The sequence below is a fragment of the Scardinius erythrophthalmus genome, assembly GCF_964197995.2.
Source record: "Scardinius erythrophthalmus genome assembly, chromosome: 18".
Taxonomy (NCBI): domain Eukaryota; kingdom Metazoa; phylum Chordata; class Actinopteri; order Cypriniformes; family Leuciscidae; genus Scardinius; species Scardinius erythrophthalmus.
Window position 1 is genome coordinate 36363356 of NC_138238.1, and position 23290 is coordinate 36386645.

At 39.4% G+C, this 23290-nt stretch overlaps 1 protein-coding gene across 1 annotated transcript in view; it reads left to right on the forward strand.

Annotated features, from left to right (window-relative positions):
• The window catches only part of tanc2b (tetratricopeptide repeat, ankyrin repeat and coiled-coil containing 2b), a 199182-nt gene that overhangs the window by 172865 nt on the left and 3027 nt on the right, over positions 1–23290 (forward strand). Inside the window, exons 10-24 of the mRNA XM_081393547.1 lie at positions 7203–7434; positions 8681–8850; positions 10621–11228; positions 11830–11938; positions 12049–12171; positions 14519–14755; positions 17638–18081; positions 18160–18253; positions 19658–19791; positions 20049–20172; positions 20264–20439; positions 20802–20934; positions 22027–22059; positions 22709–22800; positions 22904–23050. Coding sequence (XP_081249673.1) covers positions 7203–7434; positions 8681–8850; positions 10621–11228; positions 11830–11938; positions 12049–12171; positions 14519–14755; positions 17638–18081; positions 18160–18253; positions 19658–19791; positions 20049–20172; positions 20264–20439; positions 20802–20934; positions 22027–22059; positions 22709–22800; positions 22904–23050 — 2856 coding nt within the window. The remainder of the gene's footprint in view (positions 1–7202; positions 7435–8680; positions 8851–10620; positions 11229–11829; positions 11939–12048; positions 12172–14518; positions 14756–17637; positions 18082–18159; positions 18254–19657; positions 19792–20048; positions 20173–20263; positions 20440–20801; positions 20935–22026; positions 22060–22708; positions 22801–22903; positions 23051–23290) is intronic.

A 23290-nucleotide genomic window follows, 5' to 3' on the forward strand; every position in this document is an offset into this window, starting at 1 on the left:
CATCAAATATTTATTCAGGCAGAAAGCAATTTCCTTGCCATGCTACTGGATCTAGTTAAGTCAATGCATTAATAATCGACTCTCACTTTCCTTCCTTCTGTATGGTTTAAGTTCTTTTAAAACATTTGTGTGAGTAAATTAGTATTCTAATACGGTTGATCCTCTCTCTGGCTGTCATGATATCTCATTTTTCCATCATCTCCTCCGCCTGTGGTTTGATTTGCCTTGTGTAGATCTCTCGAAGCATTCAGAACACCAGGCCTGTGTGCCACTGGATCTAAATGACCGTGGCTTTCCCTGTTAGTCCATCACACCGCATTAAATGCTCTTTTGGAGTTTGTGGGGCTTGAGGGGCTGTTTCTGGTGTTTGTTGTTCTTGCTTTTTTAAATCCTTTCTCTAGAGTCCACAATAGTGCACGTCAAACTGAATTATAATGCAGAGCTGCGGCAACAGTGCACATCAAAAACTGAATAGAAAATGCAGCCTTGGTGAGAGTGCATGAGTGACTCCATTTTCATTTCAGCATGGGCAAGACCTTAGGAGGTAAAAACATTGTGGGTTACGTTTTAACCCACCTTGATCAGCAATCCCCTAAATGGTGCCGTAACAGAGGGCTCTGCGATATGCATTGAGGTGTGAACTGAACAGGAGTCGCACCACACTCGTGCATGCTCACCATCAAACATACAGTAAAAACAGTAATATTGTGAAGTATTATTGCAATTTAAAATAACTGTTTTCTCATGTCACATGATCCTTCAGAAATCATGCTAATATGCTAATTTGCTGCTCGAGAAACATTTCTTAACAGTATTGATGTTGAAAACAGTCTTTTTGTAGAAACCGTGATCAATTTTTTTCAGGATTCTTAGATAAATAGAAAGTTCAAAGAGGAGCATTTTATGTTTATTAATTTCAGAAACCTTGCACTTGTCCACTATTAAACTTTAATGAGCCATCATTAAAAGTGAAATTACTCTGCAATGAATATCAGCGACAGGATCGCTCTAGCCATTTGTTTTGAATAAGTAGGCTATTAAATCACAAATAACCATAACCATTAACAATACATTTGTAATACATTTACAATATACTCTACTTTCCTGCACTGCAAACAATGCAGCTTTGAAGTTAGTGTTCTTTGAGCTCAGTCAAGAGGTCAGTAGGTGACGTTTAGAATATACAGCTTGTGCAGTATAAAAACCATTACGCCTATGGAATGTCCTCACAAAGATAGTAAACCAGACATGTGTGTGTGTGTATGTGAGTGTGTGTATGTGAGTGAGTGAGTGCGTGTATGTGCGAGTGAATGTGTGCGTGAGACGGCTCGCGGTGACTGGTCGGAAAGCAACGTGTAGTCTGACATATTTCTTGTCCATCCACGACATGACAAGATTTTAAGATTTTCAAAATCGTGTAATCTGACACCGTGACTATCGTAACAGACACAAAAATCTTGTAATCTGAACCAGGCATATTATCACTGTGAATCATCTTACCCAAACATTGGAGTGTCTGTGCTCAACTAAGGCAGAGGCGGCATCTATGCCGGTGAACCGAACAATGGTACAATGATTCAGTTCGACTCCCAAGACAAGACGATGCTCACCCGACTGGCCAATAGGATCGTGGCCCCGCCCATGACACAATTCTCACAGTCAAAGCAGAATCCTGACACGAGAGCAAGAAATTGCATCGAGAGCAAAGAAAAGCGTTTTGAGAGAAACACTTTTTTTTTAGAGAAAATGTTTTCACACTGATAGCAAAATATATATATTTGAGAGTTTTTTTCAAAGTATTTTGAGAGAGATTTTTTTTTCTCAGAAATAATAAAAAAAAAATCAAATTTATATTTTTTTATGTTCTATGAGAAAATACTTTCTTTCAAAACTTCTTTTAGTCTCAAATATTATTATTTTTTGCTATTGGTATGAAAACTTTTTCTCTCAAATATTATTTTTTCTCTCAGAAAATGCTTTTTTGCTATCAGTGTGATAACTTTTCCTCTCAAACTTTTTTTTTTCTCTCAGATCATTTATTTTCTCGCATGTAATAAAGACACAATTCTCTCTCCATATATCAGGGCCTAATATTAACACACGCCAAGCGCCAAAAGCGAGTAAAAAATGGTGTTGGCGAGTATGTGAAACGGTGTCATCTACGGTTACATTTTTATGAATTCTAACAATCCAATGTCTTGAGAACATAGAACATAACAGACGTGAATGATGCTCAGAACATTGTCATAAGAGTGTAAGGCTGCGTCTCATTTCTCTGTCTTATGCCGAGTTCAGACTGCATGATTTTAGCCCCGATTTTGGCTCGCCGACAGGTTTTGAGAAATCGCCGACAAATGCCCGAAATCACAGGCAAATCGGTGCTCGTTCACGCGAGTGACAATCACGCAGTGTGAATGAGCAAAGACGCGATCTGAGAGAATCACCGACGAGTCGCCGACGCCCGTGAGATATTTGGCATGCTAAATATCTGGACCTGTCGGCGATTCAAAATCCTGCTGTGTGAAAGTGTTCTGACTGAAAACTACATCGGCGATGACCGACAGCCAATGAGAGAGCAAGATACAGAGCAGCGGGGAGTTCGTGGAGGAGTTATAGACCACAATATCAGTATTTTAATAGATATATTTACAATTATATCAAACAGAAACAAAGCACAAACATTTGCTTGACCAGCAGCAACAGCAACACATTGCAACATTATTTATTTACCCCAAACTCTCTTTGCAGAACACACAGTCCTTGCTCCCCTTGTCTTCCCAGCCATTTCCTCACGCATAATGTTTTTCTTTTTCTCCTTTTCGCTGCAAATCAGTGCACAGACAATTTGGATCGCAAGCTTCTTGCAGGCTATCATTTTTAATAACAATTTCAGTCTCGCGCGAGAGCTGCGGTCTTACGCACGCGGGATTTTACGTTATTTCCTTATCACTTCTCGCGTGTGTTTGGTTGCGAAACGTAGTTTGCGGGCCAGACAGGAGTTGTCGGCGATTCTTCCTCCTGAAAATCATGCAGTGTGAAACCTCCTGTCGCCGATGCATCGTGCAGTGTGAACACACCAGCAACTTAATCTTACCCTGCATAGTCATGCAGTGTGAAAAGAACAGTGACCCGACTCTTTTGAAAATCGTGCAGTCTGAACTCGGCATTACCCCTTACTCTTACCCATTCCCCTCGGTTTTGCGCGTTCATGTGAGGGGAAGTGGTGTCCCAATTCTCATTTTGACTAAGGGCTAGGGCCAAGGCGTAGGGCTATATAGCCCTTGAAACGAAGTCTGCGGAGGACCACACTTGAAAGAGAGGGGTAGGAATTTCTCAGAAGTGAGTCGCACAAATGTATGTATTTTCAGCAGTTTAATGACACTCGTGTTTTATGATACCTTTAATAAAACGTTCAAGCGGTTTTAATTGTAATGTTTTTGTTTTGAATCACTAGTTAACCGCTAGCTAGCAGCTATGCGCTATTTGCCGTTTGCTAATGTTTTGCTTATGGTGTCACCGGCGCCGCCGTTAAATACAATGAAACAATGTCTTTGACTGATGGCACACAAGCGTGCAAAGATAAAGGGAGACCAGGCAATCGATATCACAACCCGAGACGACGGCATCTTCGTTTGTTTATGTCAACGCGTATCGCCTCTGTTGACGTAGCAGCAGCCAGCTAGAAAGGGAATATGACGCAAACGGTAATCGAGTGGTGTCTCATTTCTTAGAGAAACGTTCTTCCCCCTACCCTCCTTCACTCGGTATCGAAGGGCAAGGGGAAGACGCAGACAAAGGGGTAGGGGAAGGGGGAGGGGTAAGACAGAGAAATGAGATTGGCCCTAGTCTTGGTCATTTAAATATTTATGCTCAAGAAGAAACAAAAGGGAACTCAATTCATTACGCGCTGTGTGGAATGTTTTGTGTGCGCAAACATCCAAAGAATACTGAATTGAGCTTTGTTTCACATCTTCTTGCGCTTGAACGGACCACTTCACTAAAAATAAAAAATAAATTCTTGTGTCTGCGGTAAAGCATAGTCGGTTATGTCTTATGTGAACGTAAACAGTAGAGAAAGATGTGTATCAGTATCAGTGTATTGGATCCATGCTTTAAGTCTTAAAGTGACAGCAGCCTAATATTTCTGATGCTGTCTGTGTATTTAATGTTAATCAAACGACAAACTACAAAGAAAATCATTCACTGCTCTTTACTGAATAACTTTTGTAACTTTTAATAAGGATTAATCGTTTTAATTTATACAGTAAAGACTACCCAGTGTTATTTTACATTTGATTACTTAACTCAGTGTTTCTATCTGAAAACTACGGTTACGTCTACGTAAGTTTTAGCTGTGGTATCAAAATTGGAATAGAGAATTGTGAATATCTAAAATGGTGGTGTCATAACTGCCTGTTTTTGCAAAACATTGGCTGATGATATATATATATATATACTCAAATGCAGTAAGCATGAAACTCTTGAGCCCTCAGAAGTGCCATAGGCATCTAGTCCGGCTTAGTCAGAGTAATTATCTGCATCTCTCTGTAAGTTCTGCTGAGTAATGAGCAGCTCTGGGCTCCTGCTCTGTCTGCTTCACGCTTATTTCAGAAGTGTTGAATAATGAACACCAGGACAGATGAAGGTGAAATCAGAGCTGCGATGGTGTCACTACATTGTGCTGATTTCCTTTGAACACTGTAGCTTTATTCTCAGTTAAAACACAATGCAGTGATGATTTATATCTTTTTTCTACTGATGCTTCCAAGTTCAGGTGCAATAAATATGTCTGGAAAATATGTTCTAGAAAGATTCTACAATCCTTAAAGGTGCAATAAGAGATGTCAGCAGTTTTGTGAACTTCAGTGACACGCCCTCTTTCCAAAACCCCGCCCTCCTGTACTTGTCAGCCAACCAATGTGATGATTGACAGATGGAGCATTTCTGATTGGCATGCAAACATTTTTTTAGAGCACATGTATATAATCTGTAAATTGCATAGTATAATATGCTTTACTTTTTAAAAAAATCTTTTTTTTAGGTTAAAACATAACCTCTTGATCTATAATATATTATTTGTGTTATGTTTATATTAGCATGCTATTACATTCGAGTTGCATTAATTAAAAAATGCTTGGATTTGACCATTCAGACTAAGATAAAAAAAAAATGAAATATTTTTGCTGTTATTATTATATAATACACTGCTTGCAAAACTTTTGCATTCCCCCAAGAAACTTTGCATTTATTCGGAAAGCGTTTACGTTTGTAAACAATGCTTTTGTGTTCCCTTGAGAAACTTTGCGTTTGCTCAGAAAACTTTGCATTTACTCATAAAAGCTTTGCGTTCCCTTGAGAAACTTTGCATTCTTTGATTGATCACAAGGTTTCTCGTGCAAGCGCAAAAGTTTCGCAATTAAAATCATTGTAATACAATTTTCCCATCAATATGTAATGTTTCATGTAGTATTTAGCTACTCCGAAATAGATTAGTCTGAAACACACCATAAAACAGATCATTGTTGCTGTAAGAAACGCCGAAGCGAAGGCCCGGAGACTCGGTGTATCAGCAGGATTGTTCATTGAGAATGTGCTGCTGTCATCAAGTCTAAGGCAGTGATACATTGTATTTTATAGGCATTCAGTAGGCAGTCCTTAAAAGTGTTGACCTTACACACAGCCTCAGAAGTGACCACTTAACCAAAGTATCTAAAGACAATACAGAGATTTAGCAATGCTTGTCCCTAAAGAATAATTGAAACTCAAATGGTTTAAGCAGCACCTGGTCAAGAGAACTAGAGACATGTAAATATCCACACATAGTTTAACTCTTAGGCCCTGTTCACACCTGGTATAAAGATGCGTTTTGATCGATCAGATCACAAGTGGACGATGCTAAATACAGGTGTAAACGGGGTTTAAAACGTTTTGAGCTTGTCCATTTTCGACCAATTCCAGAGATAGTTGAAAACCCATTCGACTGGATTGCTTTCGTAGTCGTCAGATGTGTTCGAACAGCCACAAAAGACCGTCTACTCTCCACTTATTGACCTAATGCATAAACATTATGGGAAGCGCACTAGCCAGACGGGATTTAAACTTTGGCTGGAGACCCAAGTTTAGTTTGGAGACGTGAAAAATGTACCAAGCTCAATGTTCTCTCTCCATTCCTGATTTCTAACACACACTCACAGCGTTCGGCTGGTCTTGTGGCTGTCAGAACAGAAACTAAAGCTGATGTTCTCTGTGTGATTTTCTGTCGTCTCCAGGCGTGTGAATATGTAAATTGTATGAGCTTTTTTTGTCCATTAGATCATAAGATCTAAAAAAAAACCATACATTTACCCACACATAGTCCCTCCCCTCAAAGAAATCAGGACAGAAGTGGTTGAAAGTGGATAAAAGAGACGGATTAAAAAACCAGGTTTAAACGGGAATGTGTCTGCCTCGTCCACTTGTGATCCGATCGATCAAAACACATCTTAATACCAGGAGTAAACAGAGCCTCACTAGGAAAGATAGTTCCCTCTCACTGGAAACTATTAGATCTAATCAGTAAACTGATCATCATGTTGCTCTTGAATGCCAAATACAATGCAGTTCAACTTAGTTTTATCATCGGATGTTAGGTTAGGTCATAGCAGATTTTAAATTTGTGATACCCATCATCACAAAGCTAATGAGCTCAAAAGAAACGCTGCGTCTCTGTGAATCTGTGAACCATTGTTGGACAGTGTTACTTTAGAAAAGAATGTGGATTATATACTTTTTGGTGGCGTAATCTTTTTTTACTATCTCTACCTCAGAAAATGCTGTGTAATCCTCAAGTTTTTTGCCCTTCAAATCAAGTAAAGCAGCGAATTTAAATAATTACTGCTTTAATGGAACCAATTATAGGCACTTGCCTCAAAGATGGGCGTCCCACTGAAACTCCTGATAAAAGGCTCGTCAGGGCCTCGTTCCAGATTGAGGGAGAAAAAGTTCAGCACTCATTCCTCTCAGGGGACGAATAAAGATGCACTACAGCAGCAGCGTATTGTTCTCCTGCTCTTCATTTGAGTACTGTTGTTCCACATCATCATCTAAAACAGAGATATTATTAGTAACATTTTATAATTGTTTTGTAATTATAGCAGACTGTCCCTAGATCAGCTTGCGCTCCGGCCCCTCTCACCTGCTCTTGTCTTTGCTGCCCCCTGCAGGTGGTGGCGTATCACTACTGTCAGGCTGATAACGCTTACACCTGCCTGGTGCCGGAGTTTGTGCACAACGTGGCGGCACTGCTGTGTCGTTCGCCACAACTCGCCGCGTACAGAGAGCTGCTGTTGAAAGAGCCACACATACAGAGCATGCTCAGTCTGCGCTCCTGCGTCCAGGACCCCCCCACTGCCTTCAGACGAGGGGTGCTCGAACCTCTGGAGGCTCTTTATAAAGGCATGTGCTCATTACATTCATGCATACAAAGTGACTTGCAATTTGACGAGGCATAGTCATAATAGACACAATAGTATTCAGATACTTTTAGTTTTTAGTAATATTTTGAATTTATTTTTTTAGTTTTAGTTAAAGTTGTAGTAATTGTGCTGCCTTTTGTCAGGTCTATATTAAGTTTTAGTTTGTTATTTTAGTACATCAAGTTAAACTAAATGGCAAGTTTAAATTTATATTTTATTTTATTTCAGTTCACTTGTACTTTATTTCAAGCAACAAAAATGAATTTCATTTTGGTTCCACTTTACAATAAGGTTTCATTAGTTTACATTAGTTACCTACATTAGTTAACATGAACTAATAATGAACTGTACTTCTACAGCATTTATTCATCTTACTTCATTTCAACATTTACTAATACATTAATATAATCAAAAGTCGTATTTGTTAACATTAGTTAATGCACTGTAAACCCTAGTGAAAAATAAATATACTAAAATGTATTTGAAATATATTTATTTTATGCTAGGTATACTACAAATACATTTACATATTTATGTACTTAATGTAAATACCCTATCATATACCCTATAAATATTGTACATTTGGTATACTAAATTGGTATACTTAACTAATTTACTAAATTACTACCTAAATTGAAACTAATTTTGTACTTCATGTACTTTAGTTTTCCAGAAATAGTGCTGAAGTCCAACTAAAGATATACTTAAGTGCATTTGGTTGTGCTAAAGTGGAACTATTGCAAGTATACTTTAGGTACACTTTAAATTATACAGAGATCTTACTATCCTTACTAACAGTGATATTAAAACACATTTAGTCTTAATATCAAGAAATGTGCACTGTGCAATAAAGAAGTACTTAAGTTTAATTATGATATTTATATCAGTTAGTCTCAAGCGATATGTCAGTGAATATGTTAATGGTTAATACATTTTCACTAGGGAACTATGAACAAACAATTAACAGCTGTAATTATATTAACTAAGTTAACAAAGATTAACAAATAGAGTATCAAATGCTCATTGTTAGTTCATGTTAGTTAATAATGAAACCTTATTGTAAAGTGTTACCTTACATTTTTACGTTTTAATTTTAGTTTCAATTAACTATAATAACCCTGAAACAAACGCATGACCAGATTCCACAAGAGTTTGTGTTTGTAATTGTATCTTGAATGTAAAATGATGCAAAATGTGTGTTAAAGTGTGTATGTTGTTTTTCTCAGAGAGGAAGATCACTCCGGACGAAGACCTCATCATCCTCATTGATGGTCTGAATGAGGCTGAGTTCCACAAACCGGACTATGGAGACACGATTGTGTCTTTCCTCTGTAAGACCATCAACAAGTTTCCAGTCTGGCTCAAACTGGTGGTGACTGTCAGGACCTCGCTGCAGGTAAACACTGGGAATTTTTACAATATTTGCCCTCTGGAATTGATGCACAACTTTATGAGAGAATATTTTCCTAATTGTGAAATAATATAGTGTGTCATCTGTACATGCAGAATACAATTTAGGTATCTGAATAATTAAATCTCATATATATGGGGATAATATGTATACCTAGACTAAAAATAGAATATTAAAAAATACACCACTGTTCAAAATGTTTGGGGTCAGTAAGTTTTTTGTAATGTTTTTGAAAGAAACTCTATTGTGAAATATTATTACAGTTTAAAATAACTGTTTTGTATTGCAATATATAGTAAAATGTAATTTATTCCTGTGATCAAAGCTGAATTTTCAGCATCATTACTCCAGTCTTCAGTGTCACATGATCCTTCAGAAATCATTCTAATATGATGATTTGATGCTCAAGAAATATTGATAATTATTATCAATGTTGAAAACAGTTGTGCTGTGTAATATTTTTGTGGAAACCGTGATTAATTCTATTTTCAAGGATCCTTTGTTGAATAGAAAGATCAAAAGTACAGCATTTATGTTTGTGACAATGTAAATGTCTTTACTGTCACTTTTGATCAATTTAATGCATCCTTGCAGAATAATTAATTTCTTTAAAAAAAGAACTAATCATCAAGCGTAGCGTCAGTTCTGGCAGGTCACATTAGTCAAGCTCGCATCAGCTGACTCTCACCTGATCCGTCTATCCGCGATATTGGTCCTGACTGAATTTAAACTTTTGAACGGTAGTGTAAATGAGATGTTATAAATTTGTTATGGGTGCATTTTTTGCCCTAAATTTTGAATGCCCATTTCTGTGAATTTTTGTCCCAAACCCTGTTGATTTCTGACCCTGTTATGATGACATGGACATATTTAGAAACTTTTGAAATTTGATAATTTCAAAATTACTGGTATAAATGGTTTCTTCGTTTTTTTTTTTTTTTTGTTTTTTTTTTTTTTTGCGTCATTGGTTTATTGTTCTGCTTGTAAATCCTTCAAACATGTTTGTTGTTGTTGTACCTGTGTATGATAGGAATATTGAATCAATAAATAAATCGATTTTTATAGTTTTAACGTATTTTGGAAACTAACTAGTTTTAAAAATTTTAATTTTGCCTAGAAATAAAGATCCTATCCTCATTTTTCACCCTCATATCAATCCAAACCTATATGACTATGATAAGGTTAATCTTCAAAACCAAATTTAAGATATTTTAACCTGAGAGGTCTCTGTCCCTTCATTGAAAGTCCAATTATCCAAAACTTTAAGGTGAAAAGCTTTATAAAAATGCATTATGAATTGAGTAGTTCAACACACGTTTTTGACACGTGCATAAGCTTCTGTGTTTACCATGCGTGAATCGCTCTATGTATGTGTGTTTCTGAGAATAAACACCTACATTAAATCTATTCATCTTAGAAAGCAGTCGTATCTTTTCATAAGGCTTGGATTAAACCGCTCGAATCACATGGATCATATAAGTTTTGGTTATCTGGACTTTCAATGGAGGGACAGAAACCTCTCAGGTTTCATTAAAAATATATATTTTTTATCTTTTAACATTTATGTTTCGACCAAAGTCTTATGGGTTTGGAACGACATGAGGGTGAATAATTAAAATTTTTGTGTTTACTATTCCTATAGCATTACTATTTCATTGTGCATGTTGCCTGAGCTCAACACACCAAAAAGCAGCTACAAAATCTAATACAAGCATGATTTTTGAAAGTTATTGAGCTCTCACCTCTTCCTTCCAGGAAATCACCAAACCTCTCCCTTTCCACCAAATCTCTCTGGACGCCCTGGAGGAAAACGACGCCATCGACCACGATCTCCAGGGCTACATCCTCCACCGCATCCACAGCAGTGCAGAGATCCAGAACAACATCTCCCTCAACGGCAAGATGGACAACACCAGCTTCGGCAAGCTCAGTTCCCACCTCAAGGCCCTCAGCCAGGGCTCTTTTCTTTACCTGAAGCTCACCTTTGACCTGATCGAACGTGGCTACCTGGTGCTCAAAAGCTCCAACTACAAGGTGGTCCCGGTCAGTCTAGCCGAAGTGTACCTTCTGCAGTGTAACATGCGCTTCCCAACGCAGTCGTCCTTCGAAAGGGCTCTTCCGTTGCTCAACGTGACCCTGGCTTCCCTGCACCCACTGACCGATGAGCAGATCTACCAGGCCATCAACGCCAGCTCTGTGAAGGGCACGCTGGACTGGGAAGACTTCCAGCAGAGGCTGGAGAACCTGTCGGTGTTCCTGGTGAAGAGACGGGATGGAACGCGCATGTTCATACACCCTTCCTTTAGAGAATGGCTCATATGGCGGGAGGAGGGAGAGAAGACCAAGTTCCTCTGCGATCCCAGGTCTGACAAAAGTTACTTCAAATACCGAATTCGAGTAAAAATTGGCTTTGGCAATAAATGCACAAACTTACCTAACAGCCTTCTGGTTTGCTGGTTTTGAAGTGGTTCAAAAGCAATTTGTTACAGAGCCAACAATATACACGTTATACCATTTAAAACTTTCTATGGCCTTAAATTAAAGCAAACTGAATTTAAGATTATTTTCCCTTGGTTTCACAGACAAGGCTTAAGTCTAGTCCCAGACTAAAATGCATTATTGAGCTATTTACCTGAAAGCAACTTGCACTGATAGATCTTAAAATATGTCAGTGCCATTGTTTTGTCGCAAATTTTCACACCAGCAATGTCTTTTTCTAAGGAACGTTTATAAAAGCCACTTAAATGTCCTACCTGAACTAAGGCCTAATCCTGGCTTAATCTAAACCCTGTCTGTGAAACCGGGCCTTTAAGATGTTCACCTAAATCAAAGTGTGAGAATAATAATCAGACGCAACATGTACGTCTTCTAACAACATTTATATCAGTGGAAAAGGTTGATCTATGAGACTAACTGTAGCTTGAAGTTTTTTTTATGTTTCTTACACGTTTGGTTTTTTTTAAGGAATGGCCATACTCTTCTGGCTTTCTGGTTCTCCAGACAAGAAAACAAACTAAATAGACAGCAGACAATTGAACTGGGTCACCATATACTGAAAGCACACATATTCAAGGTAAGAGTGTTAAGCAAGGATGTAATAATAGATCACCATGATGCTCATATTTTACAGCTAATGCTTTCATGCATTAAGGCTTTTTGTCCCATTATTGTCTCATACTGTAGGGCCTGAGTAAGAAGGTCGGGGTTTCTTCATCCATCTTGCAAGGGCTGTGGGTGTCATACAGTACAGAGAGTTTGTCTACAGCGCTTTCATCACTCAGAAACCTCTACACACCTAACATAAAGGTACCGCTCCACTTTACAGATCTTACGTTTGTTTCTTACTCTAAAACCAACATTATGGATTTACTGTTTACTTTAAAGGGCACCTTTTATGCTTTTTTTATTTTACATTTCCTTTAGTCAGTGTGTGTATATACTGTAGCTGTAAATGATCTGCAAAGTTACAAAGGGAGTGAATCTCTCCAAAAGAAACGCCTCGTTTGTAGTCCTGTAATTATTTCCGGGACTTAGCTATGTTACCATGTTACACATTTACACATTGATCGCTTACTCAGAGAACGTTTGGGTAAGTGATTTCGCTATGTTGAGGAGACGCTGGTTTTTTTCGCGACTTCCAACCAATACTGACACCACAGTTACCATAAATATAGTTTCAGCTCATGGACCTTTGGCTGAACGTCTGATGCGTAAGGCACACAAAATTGGAAACAGGAGTTTCGTAGTCTTCATCTGATTGGTTGAAATCTACAGGATTTCCGTGAGACCAGTGTGTCGCGTTCTTTACCAGTCCACCTGTAAACAAAGCCATCGTGACGACAAACCCCCTCATTGTAGAAGAAAGCCGTCAGGTTTACAACTTTGACAACAAGCACTTATCAGTATCAACTAAATGCTGGATTTTCAAAAGTGTGTGAAGATCACTCCGCCCTCCTATGTACTTCCGCTCAATTTTCATTTTCCTTCAGTACTCCGTCTGGGTTTGCGGTATATTCGTGGGTTTTCTCCGGCCAAATTTTTACCGGTCCAATCAGCAAACAGAGGGAGTGGCTGAGAACGATGACGTTGAGGTCGTGCGCTAGTTTGAGTTGTAGGGTTACGTCACGACCACACGTTAGCGATTGGTTATGGCAGATCCAGAGTGGCTCTGGGCAGATCCAATAGTTTTAAACTTCAACAGAGTACCCGCCTTCAAGGAAGTTAACGCTTGTCAATGGAGAGTGGCCAGACTCTCTGTACAAATGAAATGTACGAGAGTCTGGTAGGACCAGGCGAGAAGATCACAGCATTGACAGCATTGAAATAGGTCCAAGAGTTTTACACGCCGGTCTGTTATTGTAGGGACATTGGCTTTACATTTTCATGCCCCTAAACATGATGCTGAAGAAAAAACTAAACTGTGATGGTTTGCTTTACATGTCAGTCGGATGGCCTCTTGGTTGTTCTTTGGCCAATGAAGTCTGCTATAGAGTCTTCTGCCTTCAGTCTGAAGATCTGGCTGCGCAAGACTACCATAGATATAATATTACTTACAGCTGTTCATGAAGCCTTGTGAGCTGAAACTGGAAGCTATGTATACAAAACATTTCCAAAGGGGCGTCACCAACTGACGTAGCTCAAATTCATCTGGGCGCAATTGTATAGTCTTAAAACCAATCAGATCGATGAAGGGGATGACGTATGCTTCGAGTGTTGTTCTTTGCTCCGGTTTTAACGAAAACGGTAAGTTTAAATCGCTCAAAACAGACGCGATAATTGATTCGTTTATATACTGTCTATGATTCAAACGAGTGATGTTTCACGGCGGCAACCGGCGTCACATGTTGACGCTAAAGGGTGCCCTTTGCGTCGGATATTAAAGAAATTTCAAAAGCGTCAGTATTATGACGCCCTAGGATGAGAATGCGTTGCATGTAAATCCCTCCCCAAACGTTTCTGATTGGTGCCGCGATTTCAGCGGCACAGTAATGAGTTTGAATGGGCTCTTCTCCAGACTATCCTGAAGAGAGAATTAAAATTCGCCGGAAGTAGTCTGGGTTTTCCCAGGCTAGCTCTAAGCATTTGACCAGTCACAACAGACTGGGTCAGCTGACCAATCAGAGCAGACTTGGCGTTTCGGGAAGGCGGGCTTTCAAGAGACAGGACCTAAAACTGAGCGTTTCAAGCTAGGGGTGAAAAGAAGTGCTACAGAAATGAATGTAGTATGAGGGAAATAATGTGTTTTTGGTAACATTTTACAACAAGGTTTCAAAAGTTAACATTAGTTAATGTATTAATTAACATAAATTAACAATGAACAAAACATTTGTTACAGTATTTATTAATCTTTGTTTATATTAGTTAATAAATATACAGTCGTTCACTGTTTGTTCACAGTGCATTAACTAATGTTAACCAAACAACTTTTGATTTTAGTAAATGTTGAAATCAACATAATTTAGATTAATAAATGCTGTACAAGTCTTGTTCATTCTTAATTCATGTTAACTAAAGTAGTTAACTAATCTTAACTAATGAGACAATATTGTAAAGTGTTATTATTTTTTTTACTTTAAATCATTTAAATGTATTCTTGGAACTCACAGAACGAATTATAATTGAGCATAATATGGGCACTTGAATTTTTCCTTAGGTGTCGCGGCTGCTGATGTTGGGCGGTGCTAATGTGAACTATCGTACGGAGGTTTTGAACAACGCTCCGGTGCTGTGTGTGCACGCTCACCTGGGCTACGCTGACATGGTGAACCTGCTGCTGGAATATGGTGCCAGTGTGGACTCGGCATCTGAGAGCGGCCTCACTCCTCTGGGATACGCGGCCGCCGCTGGACACCTGGGGATAGTTACCGCCCTCTGCAAGAGGAAAGCAAAGGTGCGAGATTTATACTTTTTTACGACAATTTATACTTTTGAGTATGATTTTGTTTGATATGATTTGATATGTTAAAAACCTTGTAGCCTGCTGATACTATAGCTAGTCAAGCTAATAGGGGTCTAACGGTACACAGAAGTCACTGTTCGGTATGTACCTCAGTATTTGGGGTCACAACAGGAAAAAGCAACAAATCCCCAATGCTAGGTTTCTTTTCATGTATTTTGAACTGACTGTAGTGCAAATTACAGTTTGTTCCAGCTAGCGGCATTTAGTCCCCTGAGGTAGGCTAGTTGCTACAGTACGTTACAGCCTCCTTTAGTGTATTACGCACTTAGCAGGAAACAGAATGTGCATAGGTCACAATTCCAAATGATTTTGTCTCATTATAACAGCGGAAACAACTTAAAATACTCCATCATTTGTGGTCATACAGATAAGAGTAAGACTATAATTTTTAGTCTTAAAAATAAACTATATTTTTATTTGTGTACACTCACAATGAAAACAAAATATTGTGCTTTTGTAAAATAAAGAAAACAAACATGATGCTGCTTTCTGCCATCCCGGTTTCCTTTCCGTGAAGTTTGTGGAGCGCGTCACAAAAATGAATCAAAACTAAGCATATAGACTACTAGCAAGCACTTGAACTCTTGTTTTGGGTTGGTGCGTAGATCGTCTCTTCGTCCTCTGCTATTTTTCCTGTTGTGGTGGTTAGCAAACAGTATTGCATTACCGAGTGCGCCCCCTTCTGGAGTGTGGATCGCCTGTGACTGACTGTATTTGTCGTCTGACTGTATGCACTGAACTGTAACTTTCGTTACACCCCTAGAAGCTGCCCATTTAAAATGATAGTTACCAATAAGCTACAATCAAACATGACTAACTGCACTGAAGCTACTTACGGTGATGTTAGTCCAAAATGCTTCTCTTTTGCACTTTTCTAATTGAATATACTGTAGATTTAAAAATGTAATTTCAAATTATATTATCAGCAGAATTGTTTTTGTTACACCTATATGATTAAGTAACAATAATAATAATAATAAGTATTATTATTATTATTATCATTATTAATGCCAAGTAACACATTTGATTAGACTGGACGGTTGGAAGCCATGTGAATAGCAATTATATTTATAAGTGCAACAGAAAATTTGACAATTAGAAATTTGACATTCAAACTTTAATTGAGTAGCTTATCACAAACAGCAGCCAATCAGCAAACAAGACTCATTCTCATTAATTATTCCAAAAACTGATGGATTTATCTGTAATGTCTGGTTTGTTTTAATTGTGTGCCTGGATGCTAGACACTAAGTCGCTTTCACTGGACGTCTGACAGCTGCGCAACAGAAAGCTGATGGGAACACTGAAGTAATGAGTCATCGCTATGGAAACGATACACCGTTTCAACTAATCGCTTTGTTGTAAACTAGAAGGTTTTATAGCCTGTCAACAGCAGACATGAGCGACAGAGTAAACACAAGTAAACGGATGGCTTGTTCTGTTTCTGATGCACTCAGGACAATGGATTTGGAATGTTTGCATCCAGTCTATACACTGCATCTGAGATTTAATACTTCCCTACTATATTGTATGTGAAAAACAGTACAGCAACATACATTGTATTCAGGAAAAAAAAAAAAAAAAATTGGTAAAAAAAAGTACCACCATGACCTACTTCTTAAAGATTGTGAGAAATATGTACGATTTTTGCAGTAAAATATCCAATAACCCTAACCTAATCCGCGACCAACTTCGACTTGCTTGTACTTTATTAGACAGGTGAGCAAATGTACATAAAACTAATCAATATTACATAGTTCAACATGATAAAATGTTAGAATATGATTTGCATGTAATTCTAATGTTGATCTAGCTTACTGCTAGTCTCATATAGCCAACAAACTAACTCATAGAATAACATTCAACACACTCAAATGCAGTTTAGTGTGATACAGTAGTTTACTGTTAGACCAAGTGAAACAGCGCTGCGTTACCTCACAAGTTTAATTTGTCTAATAAACTGGCCTGGTTGAGTAGTAATTCAGCACTTGCTTGTAGTTCAGTAAAATTAATTGTCCTTATTCCTTTATATCCGCGGGATTCGCGTGTGGCGCTGATATCTGTCTCTCATTAGCAATCGCACCCTGCTTCACACTACAGTCATGTTAAAAACATCAATGTATTCACTCATCCATAAACATTATTAGATCCATCAGCATGACGACAAGATCCATAATTCCGTTTACGCGTCATCAACCTACGCCTTTGTTATTGTAAGAGGTTAGCGACCCCTAGTGGCGAAAAAAGTTACATATTGTAGCTTTAAATGGACACTTTACTATCCCATGAGGCCACGGGAGAGGATTTGTGAATGACAGTGAAGCAATGCAACTGACGCTGGTAGGTCACGTGACAGTAACAACATGGCGGATGTAGTACATCCAGATAACATTCATTCTACCCATATTCATACTATATAGATTTCAGATGCACTGACGGTGTTAGAATGTTGCAAACCATATTATTTTTCAAGTAAGCTACAAGTTTTAGCTCATCTCGTTGTGAATCTTTGGTGTAAACTCACCTTAAACAACCCCCCCCCCCCCAACCCCCCCCCCCCCCCCCCCCCCCCCCTCGAACATCTCCATGCCCTCACTGAGACTGGACTAGATGTTCCTCTCCATTTTAGTGCCACAGAACTTTGTAAACGCTCTTTTTCTGCCTGTAGGGCTAATAAAAAATCCATCTATGATTCATGGAAATTTCATTAAGCCAGTCAATCAGATATAAGCTTACGATTTTGGCTTTCGTGTCCTCAGTTCGCATCACACCTTGCTGAGTAATATTTGTGTGTGTGTTTGTCCTCTCCATAGCTCGACCACTCGGACAAGCACGGTCAGTGTGCACTAGTGCACGCCGCTCTTAGGGGACACCTGGAGGTGGTGAAGTTCCTCATTCAGAGCGACTGGGGCCAAACACACCTCCAGACCCCATCCCCTACACAGTCACAAGACACGCCCTCCCCAACACAGGCCACGCCCTCCCCCACACCACCAGAAGCCACGCCCTCTCCTACTCAAGCCACGCCTCTGGAATCACAGCCGTCCAGCCCTGAGCAACAGGAGGATTCAGCGCAGACACCGCAGGAGTCGGAGCAGAAGGTGGAGGAGCAGGACGAGACTCCAGAAGAGTCGGGACAACAGACACAAGCAGACGCTCAGACTGAGCAACAGACATCGGCACAGCCGGTGTCCTTCAACAAGAGCCTCGCAGTACAGCAGGCCCTTATAGCAGCAGCGAGCATGGGTTACACTGAGGTAATGCCCTGCTGCTGTCTCACTGTTCCCAGCATGCTTCTTGCTCATATAGCTACTAATTGTGTCTATGTCTTTAAGATTGTATCTTATCTCTTGGACCTGCCTGAGAGGGATGAAGAGGACACTCAACGTGCCCAGATTAACAGCTTTGATACCCTGTGGGGTGAGACAGGTAAAGCTTCACTCTTACACTATTTATTAAATAATTGTATACTAAAATATAGTGAGCTGCCTACTGAGGCGGCATGCTTATTGACATGAGATTCTAAAGTAGCTGATTTAGAGCACTGCATAGATCAATCACTTTTTTTTTTTTTTTTACTTTGGTTCGGGAAGTATTTTTCCTTTTCATTTTTTGCCGTAGAGAGTTTTAAAAAGTCTTCATTTAAGAGATCTAAGCCATGAACCAAACCAAACCAGTTATGGGAAGAATCACAACATTACAAACTTTGATTAGAAGCAAAAAAAGATTATCAGAAAAAAAGACAAAGGTACAAGACTGGGGATAGTTCACCCGAAACTGAAAATTCTGTCAGTAATTACTCTCCCTCATGTCGTTCCAAACCCACAAGACTTTCGTAGAACACAGTTGAAGATATTTTGAATGAAACTTGAGAAACTTGACAGGCCACATAACTACCACTTTAATGCTTCAAAAAGTTCGGGAATCTCTCAATTCAAATGGATTAGTTTTATGATCTCTTTATGAACTTTTAAAAGCATCTAAGTGGTAGTTGCATAGCTGTACCCAAATGAGGGACAGAAAGCTCTCAGATTTCATCAAAAAGGTCTTCAATTGTGTTCTGAAGATGAACTAAAGTCTTACGGGGTTGGAACAACATGAGGGTGAGTAATTAATGACAGAATTTTCATTTTTGGGTGAACTATCCCTTTAACAGCTTTATTGATTTAAAAAACTACAATCCCATGAAGCATTGCGAAAAAGCATTAATTAAATCTATGAATTTAAAGATGTTGATTGTGTATATAGAAACTTTTTATATTTATTATTTATATTATTATAAGTAGTTTGAGAGAGTAGTGATATTGATTCTCTGATTGGTGGAAATTAACTTTAAAGATAAACTTTAAAGCGCTGAACCAAATGACTGTAAACTTGATCTTATTAAAAATCTTATATGAAACCTCCTTCCCTTTCTTTGTACTGCAATACTTGTGAGGCATGTTGAATGAAACATTTTTAACATTGCTCTTGCTTCTCCTCTTGCAATCGCATTGCCATTTGCTTGCTGTGTGAAGAATGCATATAATGTGCTCTGTTTGAGCTTTAAAATGCTGTCTGACTGGATGCTGGAGCTGGATGATGACATTTTTGGCAGAACTGCTTTATAGATGAAATGAACTAATTTAATAATTGAAATTTCTTTTCAACGGAAACCGAATCAACACTGAACTGACTTCAGCTGAACAACATCCGAAATGCATAATTTTCCTATTATCACCGTAAAGCTGCTTTGAAACACTCTGTATTGTATAAAGCGCTATAAATAAAGGTGATTTGACTGTCTAGACAGGTAGCTGATGATTGACAGCTCTGTCCTGCTCTTCTCCTCAGCACTGTCAGCAGCAGCGGGGCGAGGGAAGCTGGATGTCTGCCGGCTGCTGTTGGAGCAGGGCTCTGCTGTGGCACAGCCCAATCGGAGAGGGGTGGTGCCGCTCTTCAGCTCTGTGCGTCAAGGGCACTGGCAGGTAATTGATATGATTTTCCCTGGGCATCACAGCAAAATGGCTGTCCACTGCTCCGGGTGTGTGTGTTCACAGTTTGCAGTGTGTGTGTGTGCACTACTCACTACTCCTAATGTGTGTGCACTAAATTGGATGGGTTAAAAGCAGTGGATAAACTCCGAGTATGTTTCCATACTTGGCCTTCACATGTCCTTTTCAATTATAAAGACTCTTTTTCCAGCTTTGTCCTTTTAAGATTTGTCTACATGTTTGTCTTTCAGATTGTGGATCTGTTGGTGTTGCACGGAGCAGACGTAAACCTGGCTGATAAACAAGGCCGTACTCCGCTCATGATGGCCGCCTCTGAAGGGCACCTGGACACAGCGGAGTTCCTAATGGCTCAGGGTACATGATATACACCTTTATGACACAAGGGGGCAGTTTTATGAAGCTTGCGTCAAATATACTGTACCTCATGTCTTTTGTGTATTTGTAGGTGCGTCTATGGATCTTGTAGATAAGGAGGGTCTCACTGCGCTCAGCTGGGCATGTTTGAAAGGACATCTGTCTGTGGTTCGTTGCTTGGTGGAAAGAGGTGCCGCGACGGACCATGCTGATAAAAACGGACGGACGCCTCTCGATCTGGCCGCCTTCTATGGAGACTCAGATGTGGTGAGCGATATTTCAGTTGGCTTGACAATTTTGGGTTAAGATTTTTCAAAATACTTAATCTGAGACCAAAATTTCCTCCTAGTTCTTTCAAACTACATTCACCACACGATTTCTTCAGTCTATTTTGACTCTGGTTGCCAAATCTCTGTACTATTATAACTAATTGGTTTTCCCTTAGTGAACTATTAAAAATTCCCAAAACCTCATAGACTTGCTTTGAAAAGTTTAAAGTAATTCCACCCAAAGCATTCAAAGAAGATCCTCCAAACCTGGCATCACCCTTTTGGCTGTTTTGACCTATTATGCTACAGTGTTTCCTGTAGATGAGTCTCTTTTCTTTTTGTGCTCTTTTTCTGTCTCAGGTGCAATTCCTGGTGGATCATGGGGCTTTGATAGAGCATGTGGATTACAGTGGAATGCGTCCTCTGGACCGGGCCGTCGGCTGCAGAAACGCATCGGTGGTGGTCGCCCTGCTGAAAAAAGGAGCCAAAATCGGTACGACTGTAGCTACGTTTACATGCAACCAAATAATCTGTTAGTAGTTGGATTGATGGTTCAAGCAGACTGAAAAATCGATCCGGTTGAGCTCAATCTAAATTACATTTCGAACGGATTGGAAGGAGTATTGTAGACCTGAAATAATCTGATCAATCGGAAAAAAAGTAAGCATGTAAACGCTTGAATCCGAACATTTTCTCAATTGGATTTAGAAGTTCTTTGCACACATGCGCAGTGCCATGATGCATATATTTACATGCATTTTACATCTTACAAACTAGTCAGTGAAGGCTCCGAATGCACCATAAATGAATATGTGAATTGGATAAGTTTTGTCTTCGTATGAACAGAACTTTCAGAATCTGAAAATGGATTGGGTTCATTCAAATTGATGAAAATATGTGCATGTAAACATACCTAGTGTATGTGGCTCAGGCTTTGCCAACAATGAGGAAATCAAATGTCCCCACAAGCAAAGTAACACCAGAAATCCCAGACCCTCAAATGGTCCCCTAAAGGAAAGCGGCTTATCACAAGAGTTCGGGCCATGATACTAAAAACCCAACATGTATCTGTATGTTTTTTCCTTTAGCTCAGCTTGTGCTTGCCTGCTTTAGCATTCTGCTGCTCTGTGCTTTACTTCACTTACTCCAGCTGCTTTTGGTTAACGCGTCTCTCTCTGGAACCTTAACCCTTTTTGTGTGTGGTGTTTGCATTTTGTTTTCACTCTCTACCTGTTTCTCTTGCTGAGAAAATCTTTCTCTGTTTGTCAACTCAATGGTCGGTGAGAGATAGATTAACGTTGTTGGTGCTGGTGCCGTTTTGTTGTTTAACTTTTAATTTTCAATTCTTTAGCTGAAGCTCTTATTCCCCACCACTCACGGCTGCTTTTTTGTGTTCCCCCTCACTTTTCTTCCACAACCACCGCCATCTCTCTTCACTACTTCTTTCTCCCACTCTCACATTCACTCACCTACACACACGCCACTCTCATAACCACCTCTGGTTGTGCTGCTCACCTCATCTCACTCTCCCCACAACCCTAATCCTCATTCCCTCACTCTCACAACCCCTGACCTCCGGCCACAGGATGTCAGACACTGCCGAGTCGCCACAAAGGAGGTAATGCTTGTGCTCAAGCTGCTTGCATCTTGCTTCCCTTCAGGCATCCTGGCAGCTCTCTTCTCTATGTTCTGTGTCCAGTGGTGTGTCTGGGTGCTGTATCTATCTTCTGACTGTCTGTCCATCTATTGTCTGTCACTCTGTATATTTCTCTATATACCTACCTCACCTGGGTTTCCCAAACTATGAAAATAGAATCTTATGATAATGTATTAAATTAGTTTGAAATGAATGTGAGCTATTAATCTAAAGATTAACATAACTCCCAAAATTTCACAGGGCATTTATTTACATCATTTAAAGGGATGGTTCTCCCAAAAAATGTATGCTTTTTTTTTTTTTTTTTTTCTCAGTAGGGTCCAATATTTTGGTCCCCATTTACTTGCATTGTATCGGCAACGGTTGAAGCATGACAAAGAGTTTGGGAAATCCTGTATTAAACAATAGCATCATTGCTAATGGTTAAAGATGAAAGGATACAGGGAATGAGAAGTTGAGTTCGCCCTGAAGGCATCCTCATCCTGTTGTCCATGCCTTCATCTGTTTGTTCTGATTCCTGAGTGTTCTGCACTCCTCGTCTCTCTCCATGTTTTCCCCTCAAACCTTCGATTGTCCATTTTGACCCATCAAACATCCTGTTACCCCATAGGTCCTGCTACCTGGGCAATGGCGACGTCTAAACCTGACATCATGATTATCCTACTGAGTAAACTTTTAGAGGAAGGAGATGGCTTCTACAAGGTCAGATATGCTCATCATTTACCTCTAATGTTTGCACAGACTTGTCTAGAACAAAGACCTTGGCTCTATGTATTTACACAGTCAATCATCTTTTCTCCTGCAGAAGGGTAAAGTGAAGGAGGCAGCTCAGCGCTACCAGTATGCTCTGAAGAAATTTCCCCGTGAAGGATTAAGTGAGGACCTGAAGACCTTTAAAGAGCTCAAAGTGTCTTTGTTCCTGAACTTGTCTCGCTGTCGGAGGAAAATGAATGTGAGAACAGCATGAACGTTACTAAAAATACTCTTTCCAAAGTCTCATTACGATTATAAGTGCACACAGTAAGGCTCAGGATATATGTTTGTGATGTTGCAATATTGTAACTGCGGTATGCAGCATGTCATAAGAACCTTGCTGATGTACCTCTAGGACAACTGTGCAAAATAATGAAATATCAACCCCCAGAATACAAAAATAAAAATATATTTCACTGAACACACTTTCTTGGTCACA